Raw genomic sequence first — 22,949 nt, forward strand, 5'->3', positions numbered from 1 at the left:
TGTAAGCTTTATGAGGACAGTGATTTTTTTTTTATTGGGGTATAATTCATGTAACATAAAATTAACCATTTTAAAGCGAACAGTTCATTGGTATTTGGTATATTCACAGTGTCGTGCAGCTACCACCTCTGTCTAGTTCTAAAACATTGTCATCATCCCAAAAGAAAACCCTGTGCCTGTTAAGTAGTCCATCCCAGAGGGCAGTGGGTTATTTTTGTGTCTTTTTTATACAATGTTTATTATTTTCCAATTATAAAAATAGCATAGACTTATCATGTTAAAATACTGAAAATACAGAACTACAGAAAAGTATACAATTTTATCTTAATTTGACAATAGAAGAAAGCCACTAGTATCTCAATCCTTTTTAAGGTTGCATTTACTTTTTTCAAAAATAGTTTTATTGAGATACAATTCACATACCATACGATTCACCCGTTTGAAGTGTACAGTTTAATGGCTTTTAGTATATTCACAGATCTATGCACCCATCATCACAGTCAATTTTAGAACATTTTGATCAGACAGTGATTTTTTTCCCCTTCTGTTCATCCTCATCTAGTGTTTGGCATATGGTAGGCACTCAAATAATATTTGTCGAATGAATAAAATGCATTAATGAGAATAAATCAGTTTAATCATTATTTAGCAAACATTTAATGAGTGCCTACAATGTGCTGACAACTGAGGGAGATAGAAAGTGGCACTAAGACACTGAACTCGCCCTTGAGGAGAGGACAGTCGAGTGGTAATAGAAAGCAAATACACAGGGAATTCTCTGGCGGTCCAGTTGTTAAGACTTGGGCTTCCACTGCCGTTGACCCCGGTTTGATCCCTGGTCGGGGAACTGAGGTCCCACAAGCTGCTCGGTGAGCAACAACAACCACAACAACCAAATACATAGACGTAAGGTGGGGCTTCCCTGGTGGTGCAGTGGTTAGGAGTCCGCCTGCCAATGCAGGGGACATGGGTTCCAGCCCTGGTCCGGGAAGATCCCACATGCCTCAGAGCAACTAAGCCCATGCACCACAACTACTGAGCCCGCGCTCTAGAGCCCGTGAGCCACAACTACTGAGCCTGCGAGCCACGACTACTAAAGCCCATGCGCCTAGAGCCCGTGCTCCGCAACACGAGAAGCCATCGCAATGAGAAGCTCGCACACCACAACGGAGAGTAGCCCCTGCTCGCTGCAACTAGAGAAAGCCCGCACAGAGCAACGAAGACCCAACACAGCCAAAAATAAAATAAATAAATAAATTAAAAAAAAAAAAAGAAATAAGGTGAATGACCTCAGAGCAGTACAGAGAGGCCATTATGGAAATTCAGAGGAGGGTGATAATGCTGGAGTGGTTACTATTGTTACTTAGTTATATGCTATACTGTTACTTCACCAGGGCTCCACTATCACATTCCATGTAGAACAGAAACCAGGCCCCTTTCAGTGTCCACCTCAGACATCAAAGATCTCCTTATAAAGCTGTGTCATCTATTAAGATCTTCAACATAAACTGTGAGAAAGGCACTTTAGGGAGTCTCTAGTGTACTAATAATTCTTGGAATCATGTGACTTCATTGTTATGAAGACTGAATGCTTTCTTATGCGTAATATATGTATTATGCAATCTTATAACAGCTTTTTAAAAAAAATTTATTTTTGGTTGCATTGGGTCTTCATTGCTGCATGTGGGCTTTCTCTAGTTGCGGCAAGCAGGGGCTACTCTTTGTTGTAGTGCGCGGGTTTCTCATTGCGGTGGCTTCTCTTGTTGCGGAGCACGGGCTCTAGGCGCCTGGGCTTCAGTGTTGTGGCTCGCGGGCTCCAGAGCACAGGCTCAGTAGTTGTGGCGCACGGGCTTAGTTGCTCTGCGGCATGTGGGATCTTCCTGGAGCGGGGCTCAAACCTGTGTCCCCTGCATTGGCAGGCGGTTTCTTAACCACTGCGCCACCAGGGAAGTCCTAACAGCTTTTTTTTTTTTAATTGAAAATATACATCCTTTTGAGGGAGGGAGTGGCATGTGTTGAGTAAATTTCTTCCTTGTCCCATTATCCCTGATTCTTTAATGAGGCACTTATTGGAAACCTTCCCTCAGGAGGGTTTTTGCTTGGGATCGATAAAGTAATGAAATTCTGCGGTGGTGGTGACGAGTGTGGCCTAGAGGCAGACTCGGGCAACTGCAGCAGTAATGTCAGTCAGCACTTCTCTCACATTTCCTGCACGCTTCCACTGTGCTGAGTGCTTGATGTGCATTAATAACTCACTTAATCCTCACAGTGACCCTGTAAAGTAGATTGCGTTGTTATCCTCATTTTACAGGAGAGAAAACAGAGGCCCAGAGAAGTTAAATAACTTCTTTATTCTGAAGTCAGTGAGTGGTCGAGGCAGATTGGACCCTTAATGGTAACACTATGCTGTTCCCTTCCCCAGAGGGAATATAGCATTTAGACATTCTGTGCTGTGTCCATTCATTCTTTTAACAAATAAGTGTAAATTTCCTGTTATGTGTCAGGCTCTGTGCTAGGGCTACAGCGGTGAACAACATGGCCCAGACCCTTGCCAGCCTGGAGTACATTGTAGTGGGAAGCTCGGAACCAGGAATAATGGGAAAATGTTATCAGAGTTGGTGGGTGAGGAATGGAGGCTGTGAGCAAGGGTTGAGTAAATTGTCCATAGTGTGATCCAGGTAGAGGTGGATCTGAACCTAGCTCTTTCTTTCTTTTTTTTTTTAACATCTTTATTGGAGTATAATTGCTTTACAATGTTGTGTTAGTTTCTGCTGTACAACAAAGTGAATCAGCTATATGTATACATATATCCCCATATTCCCTCCCTCTTGAGCCTCCCTCCCACCCTCCCTATCCCACCCCTCTAGGTAGTCACAGAGCATTGAGCTGATCTCCCTGTGCTGTGCAGCTGCTTCCCACTAGATATCTGTTTTGCATTTGGTAGTGTATATATGTCCATGCCACTCTCTCACTTCGTCCCATTCTCCCCTTCCCCCCTGTGTTCTCAAGTCTGTTCTCTACGTCTGCATCTTTATTCCTGCTGTGTCACTAGGTTCATCAGTACCATTTTTCTAGATTCCATGCATATGTGTTAGCATATGGTATTTGTTTTTCTCTTTCTGACTTAGTTTACTCTGTATGACAGACTCTAGGTCCATCCATCTCATTACAAGTAACTCAATTTCGTTATTTTTTATGACTGAGTAATATTCCATTGTGTATATGTGCCACATCTTTATCCATTCATCTGTTGATGGACATTTAGTTTGTTTCCATATCCTGGCTATTGTAAATAGTGCTGCAGTGAACATTGTGGTACATGTATCTTTTTGAATTATGGTTTTCTCAGGGTATGTGCCCAGTAGTGGGATTGCTGGGTCATATGGTAGTTCTATTTTTAGTTTTTTAAGGAACCTCCATACTGTTCTCCATAGTGGCTGTATCAATTTACATTTCCACCAACAGTGCAGGAGGGTTCCCTTTTCTCCACACCCTCTCCAGCGTTTATTGTTTCTAGAGTTTTTGATGATGGCCTAGCTCTTTCTTTTTAAAAAATTAAAAAAATTTTTCCATTGGAGTTTATTATAGGATATTGAATATAGTTCCCTGTGCTCAGCTCTTGTCTTCTGTCTAGCCTGGTGGTGTTACTGCTAGGTCCTAGAGCCTTTACCAGAGCTTGTGTCTGTTTTTATAGCTGGCCAGATATGGGTATGCTATGCCACGTAAAAGGGGGCCTCCATCTTCCATCTGGAAGCTCCTTGGAAGAGTCCCTTGAGGATGACGTGGATCTGGAGGATGACTTGGTATTTCCAGTCTGTCCTCAGAATTCAGCATGGCTTTGGAAAGCTTTTTATGGAGATATAAATGGAGAGCTGAACTGGGTGAGATGGGTGAAGTCAAAGAAACTGACCATGGTGCTAAAAATGACCCTTTTAGAAAAATTTATTTTGTGGGTCATCTCTACACAGAAACATTTCTCTTTCCTGCTAGAGGAGGAGGGGAGCTGCAGGCAGCGCTGTGAGGCTATGTGTCAGAAGCACCACTGGTAGTTAGAAGACATGGTAGGAGAATTCCTGACCTCTCAAGTAATGGAACTCTTTGGGGACACTGGAGTGGAAGAAAGTGATCTTTGCCCTTATCAGATGTGCTCCATGTGTTTGCAATGCTCATCTTGTGACTTCAGCGGTCTTAAGAAAACATTTGATTGAGAAACAGTTGTTTTAACATGAAACTCTATTGACACATACATGGATAAACACAAAAATATACACTCCTTTGAGGATAGAATGAAAGGTAATTTTCTGAACTAGTTGGGTTGGGGGAAACAGGCTTACTAGAACTTTCTGGCAGTAGGAGTTTGCTATTGGAATGGAACCTCCTTTCGTTTTGGACTTTAAAAATGGAGTGGCTACTGATCTGTATGACACTGTTTAAGTAAAATTCTGCCTGAAAATTAGGCCATGGACTTAAATCATTGGCTGGAGTTTGAGTTCCCTCACTTCCCGCTTCTCCTTTCCTTCCCACAGAAGAAGGAAAATGTTACCTAAATTCTATACTTGTGCTGGTCTAACATCATTAGGTCAGTGCCAGACACTAGATGAAGCTTGATACGTGTCTGTTGACTTGCGGACTGAAAAAACACACAGCCTAAAAGCTGAGAATTATGTTTTACTCCGTGACCTTACTGAGGACTATAGCCTGGGCTACAGCCTCTTAGATGGCTCTGAGGAACTGTTTCATAGGGGTTAAGGGAGGAGCCAGGATATATGGGAGTTTTTGCTGGGAAAACCCCCGCCAAAAACCTTGTTGTCCAACATCAAAAGATTACTGCTAATCACAAAGAACAGACACCTCAAGTTAATGATTTTAGTGCTTTTCTGTGTATGGGAACATGCAAGAGTCTGGGCTCACTGAAATTATTCCTTTGATATACATCTTCACTATCTAGGGTCAGTATCCTGTTTTTCTCCATCCTGAATCCCCCTCAGGGTGAACCATGGGGGGAGGGGGGAGGGGTGGCTGCAGTGACTCATGGCTTGATGGGGGCAACATTTGTTGTTTACCAGGATGGCAGGCAGCATTCTTTGTTTACTGAAATGGCAGGCAACTTTTTTTTGTCTACAGATTAAATGAAGTAATCAAGTTTTAGTTTCCTTCTGGAATAGTGGTCCCAGTTCTGATAAGATCAAGAATCTGTTTTGGTTTCTTTGGGTTCTGTCTCTTCCTCTGAACTCAGGCAAAAACGAAATGAAAGGAGAATAACCCACAGACCATCACATAAAAGTAATTAGTGGGGACTTAACTTTGGGAATAATTTATTAATTGAGATTAATTTTAGAATCTCAGTGGAGAGAGATAAAATTGTCTTCGTTGGCTTGGGGGTGGGATTTATCATGAGCCTTAGGTTGTGGTGGGGAGCAGCCACGCTTCCCTTAGCCCTTTGCATTACTTTGGGGAAGGAGCTGATTTTTGCCCTCAGCTAAGGGAACACCATAAAAATTTAGAGGACTGTCTGATTGTCGTTGGTACAAATCAGATCCTTTTCACCCAGAGAGACCAGAACTGAAAGGACCTCAGTGCGGAGCTTCTTTGCTTTGGAGTGTTTGCCGGTGTCTTTGGAGTTTAACTTTTAGTCTCTGTGCTCTGTTGAACTTCCTTCTTTCTAAGGCTTTTTACTTCAGTTTCTATCCCAGCTCTTGCTTTTCCCTTCCAAGGCCTCCTCAGAACAAAGCCCATGTGGTCATTCTTCTTGGAATAATTCTCTGATGGCTAAGACGGAATTTCTATTTTTTAAATTTATTTACTTTATTTATTTTTGGCTGTGTTGGGTCTTCGTTGCCGCGCACAGTCTTTTTTAGTTGAGGTGAGCGGGGGCTATTCTTTGTTGCGGTGTGCGGGCTTCTCATTGCGGTGGCTTCCCTTGTTGCGGGGCACAGGCTTCAGTAGTTGTGGCATGCAGGCTCAGTAGTTGTGGCACACAGGCTCTAGAGCTCAGGCTAAGTAGTTGTGGCATATGGGCTTAGTTGCTCCACGGCATGTGGGATCTTCCCGGACCAGGGTTGAACCCGTGTTCCCTGCAGTGGCAGGCAGATTCTTAACCACTGTACCACCAGGGAAGTCCCTAAGAAGGAATTTCTTGAGGGAGACTGTCATCATTCCCATTGCCTGCTTGGGGCAGAGGTTGACTTTGCACTGCTGTAAACTGCTTTGAACTCTGAATTGGAAGAGTGGAGATGATCGAGTACTGTTACATTTCATTTTAGAAACTCTCCTTGGAACTCTACACAAAGTGAAAATCTTCGTGGGTGAGACAGTGATAGAGAGAGGGGTGTACTGTTTGGTTTCTTCAAGATGGATATGATATTAGATAGTACCTTGACTAAGAGTCAGCTATAAAGTCAGTATTAATAACACTATGTTGCTTTGCTTACGGGGAGTGGAAAGGAGCTATCGGGAGCAAGCAGTGAGATCTTTCATTTTCAGATAGAACAGTTTAGATCTCACCACATTGGCTACTTTAGTCCCTGGATGAGCAACTTCAGAGCCACAAGCAGGCCCGAGGCGCTGCTGGTGCTGCTGCCGTGCCCCTGGAGGCTTTCCCAGTGGCCTCGTCTTTACAGATAATGAGTGATATTCATCAAGTGCCTACTGCTGCCATGCGTTGTGCTGTGCCCTTTGTGTGCTTTATCATTTAGTCCTTTCAGTAGTATCTGTTATTATCTCATTTCCCTGAGGCCTCAGTAGTTAAGTAGCTTTTCCAAGGCCACATAGTGGCAAAGATGGGAGTGGAATTGGGTGTTTCTGACTTGCCTGAGGTCCACGCAAGCTGGAGGAGGACTGAAGGCGGAGGTTGGGGAGGAGCGGCTTTGGGGTGTTGCTCCTGCTTTTGCTGTTATGTAAGGGCCGAGGACCATTTCCAACATGTCTCATTTCTCATTGCTGTGGCTTCTCTTGTTGCGGAGCATGGGCTCTAGGCACACGGGCTTCAGTAGTTGTGGCATGTGGGCTTCAGTAGTTGTGGCTCGTGGACTCTAGAGCGCAGGCTCAGTAGTTGTGGTGGACGGACTCAGTTGCTCTGCGGCATGTGTGATCTTCCTGGACCAGGGATTGAGCCCGTGTCCCCTGCATTGGCAGGCAGATTCTTAACCACTTCCTAACCACTGTGCCACCAGGGAAGTCCTTCTTATCTTTTCTTGATCTTCTCCTCCCCTGATTGAAAACCAGTCTTGCTACCACCTAGGCTGTTCTCTCCTTCCTGGCTCAGGGGAAAATGCCCACAGGGTAAGGATGAATTGAATAGCGTAACAGGGAGCAAAATAATGTGAAATGCAGAAGGAAAAATGAAGCATGGTTTCAGTTTGCCAGGCATTTTCTCATTTATCTGTTGATTTGATTAGCAGCCAATACCCAGTCAGGGGAGGCAAAGATGGTTGTATCCTCATTTTACATGTGAAAAAGTGCTATCAGTGCATATTAAATGATCATCTAGGGCTCCTTGGTAGAAAAATCGGCCTGAGGTTTGAGCTCCACCTCCCAGAATTCTTTGCACTGGACCCATCTGCACATGCCCAACACATGAACTTGTATGTTTAACATACCCCAGGACACCTGATTCCAAAGTAGTATCCCCAAATGCTGACTCGAATGAGCTATTTCTATATATTATGTATGTCATTTGGTGGTACTTAATCAATATGAATCTTGAGACACTTAATTCTGTACCTAACGGCTCCTACAGGCCCCTTTTCAGGTGCCCATTCTTGAGTATCCTGGATAGCAGTTGTTGTTTTTTGGGTAACAGATTCATGAAGGAGTAGATTTCCAGGGGAGAAAACTCCTGGGCTGAGTCTTCTTCCCCAGGACTGTTTCATGGCTCTTGCAGCCGGCCCTCTGACCTTATCTGACTCCTTGCTGGTAGTGGTTTATGGAGATTTTGTTTTGTTTCTTTTGTGTCCAGCTTAGCAGCTTGGAACAAGGCTGACTGAGTGACACCAGTCCAGAATGGGCTGTTCTGTGTAACTTCTTGTTCCTCTCGGTTGCTTGGGAGATCAGTGAGCCCATTATCAAATGCTGCTGTGTGTTAAGCCCCGTGGAAGATACAAGGTGGAGAAAAGTGGTTAAAGTACCTAGCAAGGTGCCTGGCATTCATTCATTCAGTAACTAGATATCGAACTCCTCTTATGTGCCAGGCTGTGTCCGAAGTACTAGGGATGTAAAGATAGACTCAGTTCTGCCCTCATGGATCTAGTGAAGGGCACTGTCACTGCAGTGGGCATTCAGTAAATGAAATTATTAATATTATCATTAACATTAAGGCTATTAACATAGGAGTAGTGATGTTATTAATAGAATAATGAGTGGTTTACCATCTTGATGAGTTATGAGAAATGAAGACATCATATTATCACACCCAGCGGTCTGTCTACATTTCTCTAACTTCTCTTTATCAAACCAGCAGACTCTTGAGAATCAGGGTCCTGTGTGAGTGACTTATTGTGGGTGGTGTAGGCAGGATGCAACCAGGCCTCCAAAGGCCACTCCAGCCTGGCCCCCAGGGGAGCTCTGGCACGTGAGTGGCCTCATAGCTTTCGTGATGTTTGCAGCCATAGGTCATTTCCAAGGGTCACCCTCAGGGGCTGTAAACTCCCAGGTGATTTTGACTAACTCTAGTAGCCTGATAACCGGCCTCTGAAGAAGAGTTGCAGGTGTGAGCCTTTGGAACAAAAATACACACAGAAAAGATTTGGGACCTGGGGAATCCAGCCGGAGAACTGACAGGGCCCCTCTGATTATGACTTGTACTATATCTGACTGTGAAAAGACCTTCAGAAAGGGATGGCCAGCCCTTCACTTCTGCCTTCCAGATTTTATGCACGTTCCTCTTTGGCCAACTGTAACCCAGAATCGTAGGGGGAAAGGGATTCTAGGAGATGTAGTTCCCAGCTGAACCGTGTTAATGACAGAACAAGGACAGTGACAGTGACATTGACAGCAGTGTTTTTTCTCTTGTGGCTGGAGGATGCTAGGTGTAAAAGTTCATCACTCCTTTAGCTGGAGTAGAACACTGCCTATTTGAATTAGGAGCTTTGACCCCGGGGTTCTGTATTATAAGAGTTAGAGACCGTGAGCATCTTTCTGGAGCTGCAGTCTGGTATCTCACTGGCACCAGGTCTCTTCCTTCCTGGCATGACTTTTTTTTTTTTTTAAAGATTTATTTATTTATTCATTCATTCACACATTCATGCTGTGCCGGGTCTTAGTTGCAGCACATGGGATCTTCATGGTGGCACGAGGACTTCTTAGTTGCAGCATGCATGCGGGATCTAGTTCCCCAACCAGGGATTGAACCTCGGCCTCCTGTATTGGGAGTGTGCAGTCTTACCCACTGGACCACCAGGGAAGTCCCCTGGCCTGACTTTTTACAAGGACTGCAGTGTTCTTTAAACTGTACAAAGGAATTATGGATGGATAAAATTTGACTAATAAGTTCTTCTTCTTTTTTTTAAACAGTTTTATTTAGATGTAATTCACATACCATGTATTTGTCATCCTTTTAAAGTGTACAATTCTACAGTTCAGTGTTTTTAGTATATTTATAAAGTTGTACAGCCCTTAGCACTATCTAATTCCAGAACATTTTCATCACCCCAAATAGAAACCCTGTGCCATTAGCAGTCACTCGCTATTCCTGCTTCCCCTAGCCTCTGGCAACCACTAACATACTTTCTGTCTCTATGAATTGGCCTGTAGTGGACATTTCATATAAATGGAATTATAGAATGTGTAACATTTTGTGTCCGGCTTCTTTCACTTAATATAATGTTTTTAAGGTTCATCCACGTTGTAGCATGTATCAGTACTTCCTTTTTATGGTTGAATAATATTTCATTGTATGATATACCACATTTTGTTTATCCATTCATCAGTTGATGGACATGTGGCTTGTTTCCACCTTTGGCTATTATGGATAATAGTGCTATGAACATTCATGTTCAAGTTTTGTGTGGACATGTGTTTTTCGTTCTCTTGGTTTATACCTAGGAGTGGAACTACTGAGACATATGGTAAGTCTATGTTTCACTTTTTGAGAAGCTGCCATACTGTTTTCCAGAGTGGCTGTGCCATTTAACATTCTCACCAGCAGTGTATGAGCATTGAAATTTCTCCATATTCTCACCAAAACTTGCTATTATCTTTTTGATCATAGCCATCCTAGTGGGTGTGAAGGGATATCTCGTTGTGGTTTTGATTTGCATTTCCCTGATGACTGTGGTGTTGAGCATCTTTTCATGTGTTTATTGACCATTTATATATCTTCTTTGGAGAAATGTCTATGCAGATTTTTTGCTTAATATTTAATTAGGTTATTTTTTTCTTGTTGAGTTATAGGAATTATTTCTGTATTCTGGACCACTAGTCCCTTATCAGATATGTGATTTGCAAATATTTTTCCCATTCTTTGGGTTGTCTTTTCACTTGATGGAATCCTTTGCAGAATAAAAGCTTTTAATTTTGATGAAGTTCATTTTATCTATTTTTTCTTTTGTTGTATTGCCTTTGGTGTCATATCTAAGAAGCCATTGCCTAATCCATGGTCATAAAATTGCCTCCTATGTCTTCTTCTAAGAGTTTATAGTTTTAGCTCTTTCATGAACACTAAGTTCTTATACTGACTGAGGCTTTAAAAGTTCCCGTTAGCTGTTTGCTAGGGGTAAGTGCTGGGTGAGAGGCTTTTATCCTGGGACTTCTTTTCCTTGCCACCTTGACAAGTCAATCAAGGGGCCCTGGGAAGCACTTGTTCTTCTTGCAGGTGTTTCTAGCTATTTTGCAGTTTCCATATTTCATTGTCTTTTTTGTTTTTTCCTTTTTTTGGGAAGGTAACAAATGAAGAGGACTTTATTAGGAAATTGGACTGCAAACCTGATCAGCATCTGAAAGTGGTTTCCATTTTTGGAAATACTGGGGATGGGAAGTCTCATACCCTCAACCACACTTTCTTTTATGGCCGGGAAGTCTTCAAAACCTCCCCTGCCCAGGAGTCCTGCACTGTGGGAGTGTGGGCAGCATATGACCCAGTCCACAAAGTAGCAGTGATAGACACAGAAGGGCTCTTGGGGGCTACAGTGAACCTAAGCCAGAGAACACGGCTGCTGCTTAAGGTCCTGGCCATCTCAGATCTCGTCATCTATCGAACTCACGCAGACCGGCTGCACAATGACCTCTTCAAGTTCCTTGGGGACGCCTCAGAAGCTTACCTGAAGCACTTCACCAAGGAGCTCAAGGCTACCACTGCCCGCTGTGGCCTGGATGTCCCCCTGTCCACCCTGGGCCCTGCTGTTATCATTTTCCACGAGACTGTGCATACTCAGCTGCTAGGCTCTGGTGAGTAGATGGGGTACCGTGTCACACATTGACCTCCCTGGGTGCATCGGGCTGCAGTAGCAACTTGGTGGTGGTAGATTGCCCAGAAAAATTTCTGCTTGGGCAAGACATAAGGAAGTATCTCAAGAGCGGTGGAGTGATTAGCCACGTCAGAATCTGCTCATGATCAGGATGTGGATTGAGAATTACCTGTTGGCTTTGGCGGGTTAGAGTCCTTGGGAATCTGGATAAGACTGTTTCCCAGGGATGGTGGGCATGAAAGCCTAATCAGAGTGGGATCAAGAGAACAGAAGGAGAAAACTTAAGGTTGTATATTCACCTCTTTCAAAGAGTTCTTTCTATAAAGGGAAGCAGACAAATGAAGTGATAGCTGGAGGCTGATTTGGGACTTCAAGGAGTTTTCCCTTTTTAAAAATTTAAGATGTGAGGTATTGCAGATCCTTGTGTACTGATGGGAATGATTCACTAGGAAAGAAGAAGTGCAGATGTAAGAGAGAGAGCAGGAGTGATGTACAGGTGGAGGGGTGACCTTAGGGGCATGGACAGTTCATCCATAACAGCAGGAGAGAAGGTAGATTATATGGACATGGTTACTGCTAAGGAGGTCGATGTGGTGGATGTGTGTGTGGAAGTTGTCTCATTGTTTCTATTTTCTTAAGGAAGTGGGAAGCAAGAGCATCACCTGAGTGGGAGGGTGAGGGAGCAGGTGCAGTGACAGTGATTGGATGCAGGTAGGGACGGTAGTGTGGGCCCCTAAAACAGTTACATTATTGACGTTCATTCAGTCAACAAAGTCTGTTAAGTGCACAATGTCATGTGCTGAGCACTGGGGCCCCAAGCTGAAAAACAAAAAACAGTTCCCACCCTCGAATAGCTGATAGTCTAGTTGGAGAGACCACACGTGTTCTGTTCTGTGGTGGATGTAGGTCCTGGAGCTGTGAGAGTGCAGAAGAGGGACCCTTTACACCTCCTTATGGGATCTAGGAAAGAGGAGGTGACATTTGAACTCTAGAGACTCGGCTAGATAGACGAGGGGAGTAAGGATGCTCCAGAAAGAGCAAACCCCTAGTATTTTGAAGAGCTCGTTGTGTCCAGGGAACTGTAGGTAGTTGTACAGTGAGTTCCTGGATTCCATTCTCACCCCCTTCAATGCGTCCTCCACAAAGCATGGGGAGTGATGCTTTTTAAAAGCTTAATTTATAATTTAGATCATGTCATACTCTTGCTTCCAACCTGCCAATAGCTTTCCACTAAATCAAAATAAAATCCAGGGCTTCCCTGGTGGCACACTGGTTAAGAAGCTGCCTGCCAGTGTAGGCGACACGGGTTTGAGCCCTGGTCCGGGAAGATCCCACATGCTGCGGAGCACCTAAGCCCGTGCGCCACAACTACTGAGCCTGTGCTCTAGAGCCCATGAGCCACAACTACTGAGCCCACGTGCCACAACTACTGGAGCCCGTGCTCCGCAACAAGAGAAGCCACCGCAATGAGAAGCCTGTGCACCACAACAAAGAGTAGCCTCCACTCACCTCAACTAGAGAAAGCCTGCACACAGCAACGAAGACCCAGTGCAGACAAAAATAAATAAATAAAAATCCAGGACTTCCCTGGTGGCACAGTGGTTAAGAATCCGCCTGCCAATGCAGGGCACATGGGTTCGAGCCTTGGTCTGGGAAGATCCCACATGTCGCGGAGCAACTAAGCCTGTGCGCAGCTACTGAGCCTGAGCTCTAGAGCCCGTGAACCACGACTGCTGAGCCCGCATGCCACAACTACTGAATCCCACGTGCCTAGAGCCTGTGCTTCACAACAAAAGAAGCCACTGCAATGAGAAGCCTGCGCACCTCAATGAAGAGTAGCCCCCGCTCGCTGCAACTAGAGAAAGCCCATGTGCAGCAATGAAGACCCAAAGCAGCAAAAAAAAAAAAAAAAAAAAAAAATCTAAACTCCTAATTACGGTGTCCTCACTCTACCTCCTGCCTCTGTTTCTGAACTCTTTCTCTAGTTACCCCCTTTCACTCTCTCCGCTAGCTATACCAGCCTTTTCTCTGTTCCCATCTTTGCATATGCTACTCTGTCTGCCTGGAACAGTCTTTCCCCAGTTAGCCGTCCTCTTTCAGATTCATCTCAGCTCTCACCCCATTGGAGCCTTTCCCAAGTGTCTCCTTTAAAGTGGTCCTTCCTGCACCCTGGTGGTCACAGTCTTACTGCATCACCTTGTTCATGTGCATCAGGGCACCTGTCGCTGTCTGAAATCATCCTGTTTGTTCGCTTACTTGTTTTTGGCCTTTTCCCCTTGGAATGGCAACTCCGTGAAGGCAGCAACCTTGCCTGTCTTATTCACTGCTGCCTTTGAAGAGCCTGGATGAGTGCTTGACACACAGTAGGCTCTCATCAGATATTTGCTGAATGAAGGGGCTCAGTGTGTCTGAAGCATAGATGGTGTGGGAGGGAGTAGTGGACATACTCAGGGATCAGATCACGTGTGGATGGCCTTGATTTAGGTCACAAGTATGACAAGAGCCCCTGAAGGATTCTAAGCAGAGAGTTACGTGATCAGATCTGTATTTTCAAAAGATCCCCTGCGGCCTTTTGCAGGATGAACTAGAGAGGCATGCCTGGAGGCAGGGAGATGGCCAGAAGGTTATCACCGTACTAGGTGAGGAGTGATGGGGCCTGAGCCAGGGCAGGGGCAGTAGGCGGGAAGTGGACAGACTGGGACTGTTTTAAGGAGTTAGAATCTGAAGGACCTGAGTCTAGTGGGAAGATGAGAAATCTAAATATTCCGGAATGGAAGAAGAGCCTCATTAGCATGTGACTCTGAGATAAGGAGAGGGGGTTGGAAATGCTGACTTTAGGGTGCCTCCTGTGATCAGCATTTCTACGCCACTTTGGATCTTTACAACTTTGGTGAGGGGAAGGTCTAACTTCCAGTTCAGGATTTTGAAATAACTAGCCTTTCAAAAGTAACTTTTTTTTGGCTGTGTGCCATGCACTGTGCTAGGTGTTTGTTTATTTATTTGTTTTTTAAAAAATAAATGGTGAGGGATTCCCTGGTGGCGCAGTGGTTAAGAATCCACCTGCCAATGCAGGGGACATGGGTTCGAACCCTGGTCTGGGAAGATCCCACATGTCGCGGAGCAACTAAGCCCGTGCGCCACAACTGCTGAGCCTGTGCTCTAGAGCTTGTGCTCCCAACATGAGAAGCCACCGCAGTGAGAAGCCTGCACACTGCAACGAAGAGTAGCCCTCGCTCGCTGCAACTAGAAAAAGCCCACGCGCAGCAACGGAGACCTGACACAGCCAAAAAAAAAAAAAAAATGCTGAATAACAAAAATAACATTAAAAAATATTTTTTAGAATTTATTTTTTAAATTTATTTTTATGTTTTGGCTGCGATACGCGGCATTGTGGGATCTTAGTTCCCTGACCAGGGATCGAACCTGCACCCCCTGCAGTGGAAGTGTGGAGTCTTAACCACTCGACTGCCAGGGAAGTCCCAACACTTTCTAAAAATAAATGCTAACTTAAGATATCTTTGTTATTCAGCTCAGTCAACAGCAGCCATATTTTACAGATGAAGAAACTGAACTCAGCTTAGGTTATGTAACCAAGGAGGTTCCAGCTAGCAGGTTGCAAAATTTGGATTCAAAACAAGGTCTCTAAGTCCTAAATCCAGAGTTGTTTCTGGAATACCATCACTGTTTCCTGAAACCTTGAGATGGAACCAAGACAGCCAGAGTTTATGCAGGGTAGGAGAGGTGCCAAAATTGTGAGCAAATTGATAATTACATATTTCTCTGTCTTGTAGACTTTTGGATTTTGTTAGATCCTGGTCTTTTTCTGGACAGAGGATTCCTAGGTGGGAGTTAGTAGGCAAATGAATTATCTCTGTTTTACAAACGAGCAGACCAAGCTCCCATAATCATTTGGGAGCGATTACTTGTTCAGGGGCAAGCTGTGAGCTGATGTTGGGAGAAAGTGAAGGCGGTCAGGCTTCTGGGTGCCTTTGGGAGAAGTCACTTGCTGATGGGCTGCTCCTTCCTTCAAGAGTGACTCACAGGAAGAGTTCAGGAGGAGATGGGGTTAGGGATTGACTGCAGAATTTTGGCTACTTCTCTTTGATGACTGTACCTTTAAATATGAGCTAAAGCCACATTTCCAGTGTTAATTGGAGTGATTTTGTTGTTAAAGGAAATTTAAAAGTCCTTCCAAGTTTTACCTCCAAAATATTTTTTGCATCTGTTTATACTGCTACTCCCCAAATTTCTGGATAAATGTTGGTGAAACTATGGGGAGGCTGATACCCTCACACGTTGGCAGTTTGTCCACAGCTTCACCAGCATAAGACCAGCACTTTCAAAGTAGCTATTTATTTTAAATGTTTGTTTGTAGGTGACTGGTGGAATACGTCCATAGAATAGAAGACTGTGTAGTTGTTAAAAAAGAATAAGGAATGTCTCAGAGTATAACATGACAAGGACACATATTTACAGTATGTTATTAAGTGATGAAAGCAAGTTGCATAAATGTGTTGGTAATTGAGTAAGAAAAGAAAGTCTGAAAGTGTAAACATTGGCCTGTAGTTACCTTTGATGAGGAGGAGGAGGGAGCAGAGGATGTACATTTCTTTCCTTTTATGCTTTGACATGTCTGGATTTTTTTCTTTTTAAATAAATTTATTTATTATTTCTTTTGGCTGTGTTGGGTCTTCGTTGCTGCACGCAGGCTTTCTCTAGTTGCGGCGAGCGGGAGCTACTCTCGTTGTGGGGTGTGGGCTTCTCATTGCGGTGGCTTGTCCGTTGCAGAGCATGGGCTCTAGGCACGTGGGTTTCAGTAGTTGTGGCACACATGCTCAGTAGTTGTGGCTTACAGACTAGAGCTCAGGCTCAGTAGTTGTGGTGCACTGGCTTAGTTGCTCTGTGGCATGTGGGATCTTCCCAGACCAGGGATCGGACTCATGTCCCCTGCGTTGGCAGGCAGATTCTTAACCACTGAGCCACCAGGGAAGTCCATGTTTGGATTTTTTACAGTGAGCACGTTTTTTAAAAAGGCACTTCCTTGAAATGTAACATACATACCAAAAAGTGCACATTATATCAAAAGTGTATATGTGATGCATTTTCACAAGCTGAGCATACATGTGAATTCAGTACTAGATCATGACACACCAGCACCCACGTCCCAGCTTGTGCTCCCTTCTAGGCAAAGGTAACCTGAATTCCAACAGCATAGATCAGTTCTGCCTGTTTATGTACTTTATATTTACAGAGTCAGAATATATATCCCTTTAATAATGGAAGACAGGTGACTTTTTTTTTTCTTTTAAAGAGAGGCCACTGTTCATATACCTGTTTCTGCTTGTCCAGATCACCCCTCTGAGGTGCCCGAGAAGCTCATCCAGGACCGGTTCCGGAAGCTGGGCCGCTTCCCTGAAGCCTTCAGTTCTATTCATTACAAGGGAACGAGGACATACAATCCTCCCACAGACTTTTCTGGTCTTCGACGTGCTTTGGAGCAACAACTAGAGAATAACACCACCCGTTCTCCCCGGCACCCGGGGGTCATCTTCAAAGCCCTGAAGGTCAGTTGGCTTCTGCCCCGAGTGCTGCTCATTGGGGTACCAGTGGGTGGTAAGAAAACTCAATTCTCCAGCTTTTGTCGATGCCAGTGATTAGAAGTCTGGGCTTGAAAGAGAGGATATATGAAAGGAAGGGCATGAGTAGAGTTTGCACCTGTTGAATGGCCTCATCTTGCCAGGAACACGAGTATGGAAGAATCTTGGATGATGGTTAAAAGGTGACAGGTCCTCATCTTGGAGAAAAACCTTATTTTACCATTCTTTATAAGGAATTCATCAAATCAATTCCTGCCAGTTCTGCTTCCTTTTTTGCAGTTTGCTTTGTGTATACCTCTGTGTCACCATGCCTGCAGACTGAGTACAGAGGAGCAGGGAGGGAGCAGGGCCTTTGGGGCAGTGCTGGGAGTGTGGGATTTGGAGAAGGGACAGCAAGTGTGGACATGAAGACTTGAGCTAGGGATTTGAGGGTGCCCTGACGGTTAGGGCATAGAGCCTGAGACTGGAAGGGATAGGAGGAGTGCTTTTGCGTAAAGTTAGGTCAGCCCTGGTTTACCCAGCAACAGACTTTGGGCATATGCTGATTTGCTTAATCCATTGAATTTAAAAAGTTTGCAGTGGGACATAATGTAAACAATTTATGAATCTGGGAAAATTGTATATGGGAGTTCCTTGTACTATTCTTGCAACTTTTCTATGAGTTTGAAATTATATCAAAATGAAAAGTTGAAAAGAAAAAGGGGGGGTGGTGGATGAAAAGTTACCCCTCAAAAATGGTTTATGGTTTTTGCATAGTGCTTGGTAAAGGCTGGATGTTTGTATCCTCCCAAAATTCATATGTTGAAATCCTAATGCCCAATGTGATGGAGGGCTTTTGGGAGGTGACTGGATCATCAAGATGGAGCCCTCATAAGTGACATTATAAAAGTGCTCTTATAAAAGAAGCCCCAGAGTGGGATAGGGAGGGAGACGTGAGAGGGAGGGGATATGGGGATATATGTATACATATGGCTGATTAACTCTGTTATACAGAAGAAAACTAACACAACATTGTAAAGCAACTATACTCCAACAAAGATGTTAAAAAAAAATAAAAAGAAGAAGCCCCAGAGAGCTCCCTAGCCCCTTCCACCAAGAGAGGACACAGTGAGAAGGCACCATCTGTGAACCAGAAAGCAGGCCCTCACTGGAAGGCCACCATGCTGGCACCCTGATCTTGGACTTCCAGCCTGCAGAACTGTGGGGAATAAATTTCTGTTGTTAATAATCTACCCAGTCTGTGGTATTTTGTTATAGCAGCCTGAATGGACTATAAAAGCTTGGGCTTTGGAGTCAGACAGACTTGTGTTGGAATCCCATTTCTGCCATTTACCTGCTGCTTGGTCTTAGGAAATTAGTTTGTCTTTCGTTTGTTCATTCATTCAACAAATAAATGAGTGAATCTTTGTGCCAGGTAGAGTTTCAGGTGCTGGGAATACAGTGGAAAATAAGATAGACAACAATCCTTGCCCTTATTGTACTTCTGCAGACCTTTTTCCTCATCTGTAAAAAAGGGGCAATAGTAGGGTGTTCCTAATGGAGTTGAGGAGGGGATTAAATGAGAACGCATACTTTAAGAAGCAAAGTACTTGGTATATAGTAAATGTTCCATAAGTGTTAACTAATGTGAATAATGTTAAGGGAAAAAAACTATGAAAAATGATTATATTTGAATAATTCATGAAATACATATTTCTAATTAGAATTTGAGGTTAAAGTATACTTAGATTTATTGGCTACTGTCCATTGTAATGGCTCAAAGGTAGTCAAGTGGAAGATTACACCCAAGTATTGCAAGCATTCTTAAAAGAGGCCGAATCCATGCTATGTTATACAAAGGGCTGTAAAATCTGGTAAGTATGAATATTGACGACTAGGCCAATGGCTGGATTCTAGAGTTCCTTAGATTTTCTCAAAGCTAACCCAGCTTAAAGTTTAAATAAGACCTTCAGGGACACTGAGTGCTCTAAGCAGTAGTTAGTGGTCAGGGATTCTACCCTCAGGTGTCTTGGATGTCCTACTCCAGGCCAGTTTGTTAGGTACTTAAAAAAAAATAAATTTATTTATTTATTTATGGCTACATTGGGTCTTCGTTGCTGCACGCAGGCTTTCTCTAGTTGTGGCAAGCGGGGGCTACTCTTTGTTGCGGTACACAGGCTTCTCATTGCAGTGGCTTCTCTTGTGGAGCACGGGCTCTAGGCACGCGGGCTTCAGTAGTTGTGGCACGCATGCTCAGTAGTTGTGGCTCGTGGGCTCTAGAGCGCAGGCTCAGTAGTTGTGGTGCGTGGGCTTAGTTGCTCTGTGGCATGTGGGATCTTCCTGGACCTGGGATTGAACCTGTGTCCCCTGCACTGGCAGGTGAATTCTTAACCACTGCGCCACTGGGAAGTCCCATTGTTAGGTACTTTTGAGAAAAAGAGTTATAGTGTATTCTTATGAAGTGATATGATTCATGAAGCTTTCTGTGATTAAAATGAGCCTGGTCAGCTGGAGTTTTGAGGCTTCTTGGTAAGTGCTGTCCTCCGAGTTTACCTGGCTCCTGTATTTTCTGTTCTCTGAGGCAGGGTCTGTGCTGTACTGAGATGTGGGCCCACTGCTCTGTGCATGGGAAGGAGTTACCTGTTTAAGCATGTGTTTTGGGCTCTCCCCAGGGAGCTGTGGGGTCTTGGAACTTACTCAAATCCTTGAAAAAATTGTTTTTGTCTTTTTCTGGTTGTTGTTTTGTTTCAATTAGAAGTTGTTAATTCTCTGGTAATCACTCTAATAGAAAACTACCTTTAAGGTCTGCATTAGGCAAATTGACCCAGGAGAGTTTTATTGCTGTTAAAATACACTCTTCATAGTTTATAGCAGTGGATAATATAATGGTCGTTTATTTTTCTCCACTTATTTTTTGTTTTGTGTTGTATTTTTTTTTTTTTTTTGGCAGTACGTGGGCCTCTCACTGTTGTGGCCTCTCCCATTGCGGAGCACAGGCTCCGGACGCGCAGGTTCAGCGGCCATGGCTCACGGGCCCAGCCGCTCCGCGGCATGTGGGATCTTCCCGGACCGGGGCACGAATCCGTGTCCCCTGCATCGGCAGGCGGACTCTCAACCACTGTGCCACCAGGGAAGCCCTTGTGTTGTATTTTTTTTAAAAATAAGCAGCCTTGAATCCTTTTTGGAACAAAAGAGCAGGGATGGTCATAAGCAGATAAATTATCAGTGCCAAAATAACTTGTTTGGCTTTCTGATTCTTCCATTTTTTTTCTTTCTCTCCTGGTATTTATGCTTTACCTTGTCCAGTTCCTCACTAACTCACTGAGTAAACACTTCAAGAAGCCTAGGAATATATTCCAATATGATTTTGTTTCCTATATGATTTTCTTTTTATTTTACATAAAGTATGCAGGAATATTGTTAGGAAAAAATGTATAAACCTTTTGGGAAAATGGAGAGACAAATCACATAAGAGGCAGTCAAGACTGTGATGCACAAATAAAAAAATCTCAACTCTCTAGTAATCAAAGAAATTAAGACCACAACCATGCAAGGGCAAACACTGACAAGGTTGGCAATAAAATGTCAAAAAGGGTATGAAGCAATGTAAACTCTTATAAACTTCCAGTGGAAGTAAAATTAGTACAACCACTTTGAAATGCAGTAGTATAGGTAAAGATATGCATAATATATATTCTAATCATATCATTTCTAGGAATTTGCCTTAAAGAAACTCTCCCACAGGAACACAGAGAACCATGTGAGGAAGTTAATAGCAGCATCCTTGTAAGAGCAAAGAAAAACAGTGTGCAAAAAATAGATAAATAAAAATGGGGTATTATATGATTCTTTGCTACTTATTTTAAAAAGAGAATTGGGGTTGTGATGTATGTGTGTACACTTAATATACCTTTTTTCTCATGGAACATTGAAGCCTAGCATTTTTTCCATGCTATTAAATATTTCTATGAAAACTTGTTTTTAAAATAGCTCCATGCTTTTTCATTTATATGAATGGATCATATAACTTATTTTAATAGTAGTTTCCCTTTTTCCTTATTATATTTTCCAAGTATTTAAAGGTATTGCCCACATTCTGCCTGTTTCCTTAGGATAAATGACAACTCCCAATACTACTGCTGGCCAACCTTTCTGGAGTGTTTACTAATGCCATGTACTGTGCTCTGCACCGCACGTGTATTCATTCTTTTAATCCTCATACCAACTCTGAGGTGGAGAAATGGAGGCACAGAGAGGTTCATTGATTGGCTTGAGATGACTCCTCTAATAAGTGGTGGAGAGATTGAACCAGATAGTCTGACTCCCAAGTCTATATAACCCTGTGTTGTATTCCTTCTCAGTAGTTACTCAACTTTTAAGAAGGTCAGAAGGTGTGGTCATCTTTAAAGGTTCCTGATGCATATTGCCAGTTGCCTTTAGAAAGGACATTCTTATAAGTTGTATTTGTGTGTTTGGTTAATTTAAAAAGTTATTTTTTAAATTAGAAAGCAATGTGTGTTTGTGATAAACGACTCAAATAGTACAGGAACATGTAAGATATGACTTAAGTCCCTTTCTCTCCTCTCCCCTCTCACTGTATGATAACTGTTGTTAATACTTTCTTGTTTCTGCCTCTAGAAAATTTTGGTGCTACATAGTGCATACAGAAGTATATGTATATAATGTATATGTATATTTTCTCCCTGAATATATCGGATCCTAGAGAAGTTAAATCTTTTTTACTTCTCCATATTCTCTTTTCATGTTCGTTATTGAAAAGGAAATGTGATTAATGAGAAAGATTGAGGAGTTTGTAGAATGTGTGTGAGTGTGTGTGTGTGTGTGTGTGTGTGTGAGTGTATGTGAGTGAGCGTGAATGAGAGAGAGATCTACAGTCTCTTTCTGCTCTAGCTGCTTGCCCCTATGTTTCCCAATTCATCCTGCTGACCTGATCACTCTTCCTACCATTTAGCCATGTTGTGGTCCAGGCTCCAGTCCCTTTTTTCCAGCTGGGTTATTTCCCCCACTTCTTGACCACTCACTCCTTTGCTCTGTTTCCACAGTAGCAACAGCCCAGATACCTACCAGCAGGGCATATTCTCACTGATCAAGTAAGTCTATTTAAAGAAAAGAGATGCTTAGGTCCCTACTGAATAAGGGAATTGAATATTGAATTAACTATTGTTGCCTGTATTTACAGTTCTGAATAATGGAGAGAACAATTTTAAAGTTGAATTCGATAGGTTTTATGTAATACCTCCTTTAGCCTCCAATCTCTAAATCTAGAAACTCTGACTTTCTAATTCTGTCACATCAGGAAGCACCTATTAAGTATTTATAAAGTTATTATATTTTTTGGGGGGGTGGGTGGCATCGTGGATTACATAAGAGTCTCCATTTCAAATCAAAATTCACTGCTAGCCTTTGGTGACTGGGGCTAAACTTACAGGTTCAGTAGTAAGAGCCCTACTGTTGCCAAGGCAGCTAAAGTTCAAGATCATCTGGCCTCCAGGCATCCTTTTCCAGATTGGCCTCAAGTGTTTTCCCAAGCTTTCTCAGGAAAGGTCCTTCCCTGTCTCTTACGGCTTCGGGACCTCGGAGGAGGAGAGCCCAAGAAACCCTGGAATGATGTGAGGTTTGGAATTTTTGAAGGACGAAGTATGTGGATTAGGTGGTCGTGTCCACGCTGGAAAGGAACAATCAGGTTATAGAGGAAGGAAAACAGTGTCTCCTTACCCTTGTATCTAAAACACGTGAACATCAGATTTTCTTTTTAACAGTTACTGTTTTATTCACATACTCATGATTCAGTAAGTCCTCCTGATGCTTGTAAGTTCTCATTCATCACTGACTGCCAGCTCTTCAGTGACTTGTGAGGGAAATGAGATGCTTGTGTTACCCAGCATTTGAGAGGATGGGTGACCAGCATCTGAAGTGATGAGGCTGGTGGGTCTAGGAGTTCTTCTCTTTC

At 43.4% G+C, this 22,949-nt stretch overlaps 1 protein-coding gene across 2 annotated transcripts in view; it reads left to right on the top strand.

Annotated features, from left to right (window-relative positions):
* Window positions 1-22,949, top strand: part of ZFYVE1 (zinc finger FYVE-type containing 1) — a 47,378-nt gene that overhangs the window by 11,162 nt on the left and 13,267 nt on the right. For both annotated transcript variants that reach the window (XM_065871554.1, XM_065871555.1), the window contains 2 exons: window positions 10,878-11,382; window positions 16,752-16,966. In XM_065871554.1, coding sequence (XP_065727626.1) covers window positions 10,878-11,382; window positions 16,752-16,966 — 720 coding nt within the window. The remainder of the gene's footprint in view (window positions 1-10,877; window positions 11,383-16,751; window positions 16,967-22,949) is intronic.

This window comes from Phocoena phocoena, chromosome 2 (assembly GCF_963924675.1).
Source record: "Phocoena phocoena chromosome 2, mPhoPho1.1, whole genome shotgun sequence".
NCBI lineage: Eukaryota > Metazoa > Chordata > Mammalia > Artiodactyla > Phocoenidae > Phocoena > Phocoena phocoena.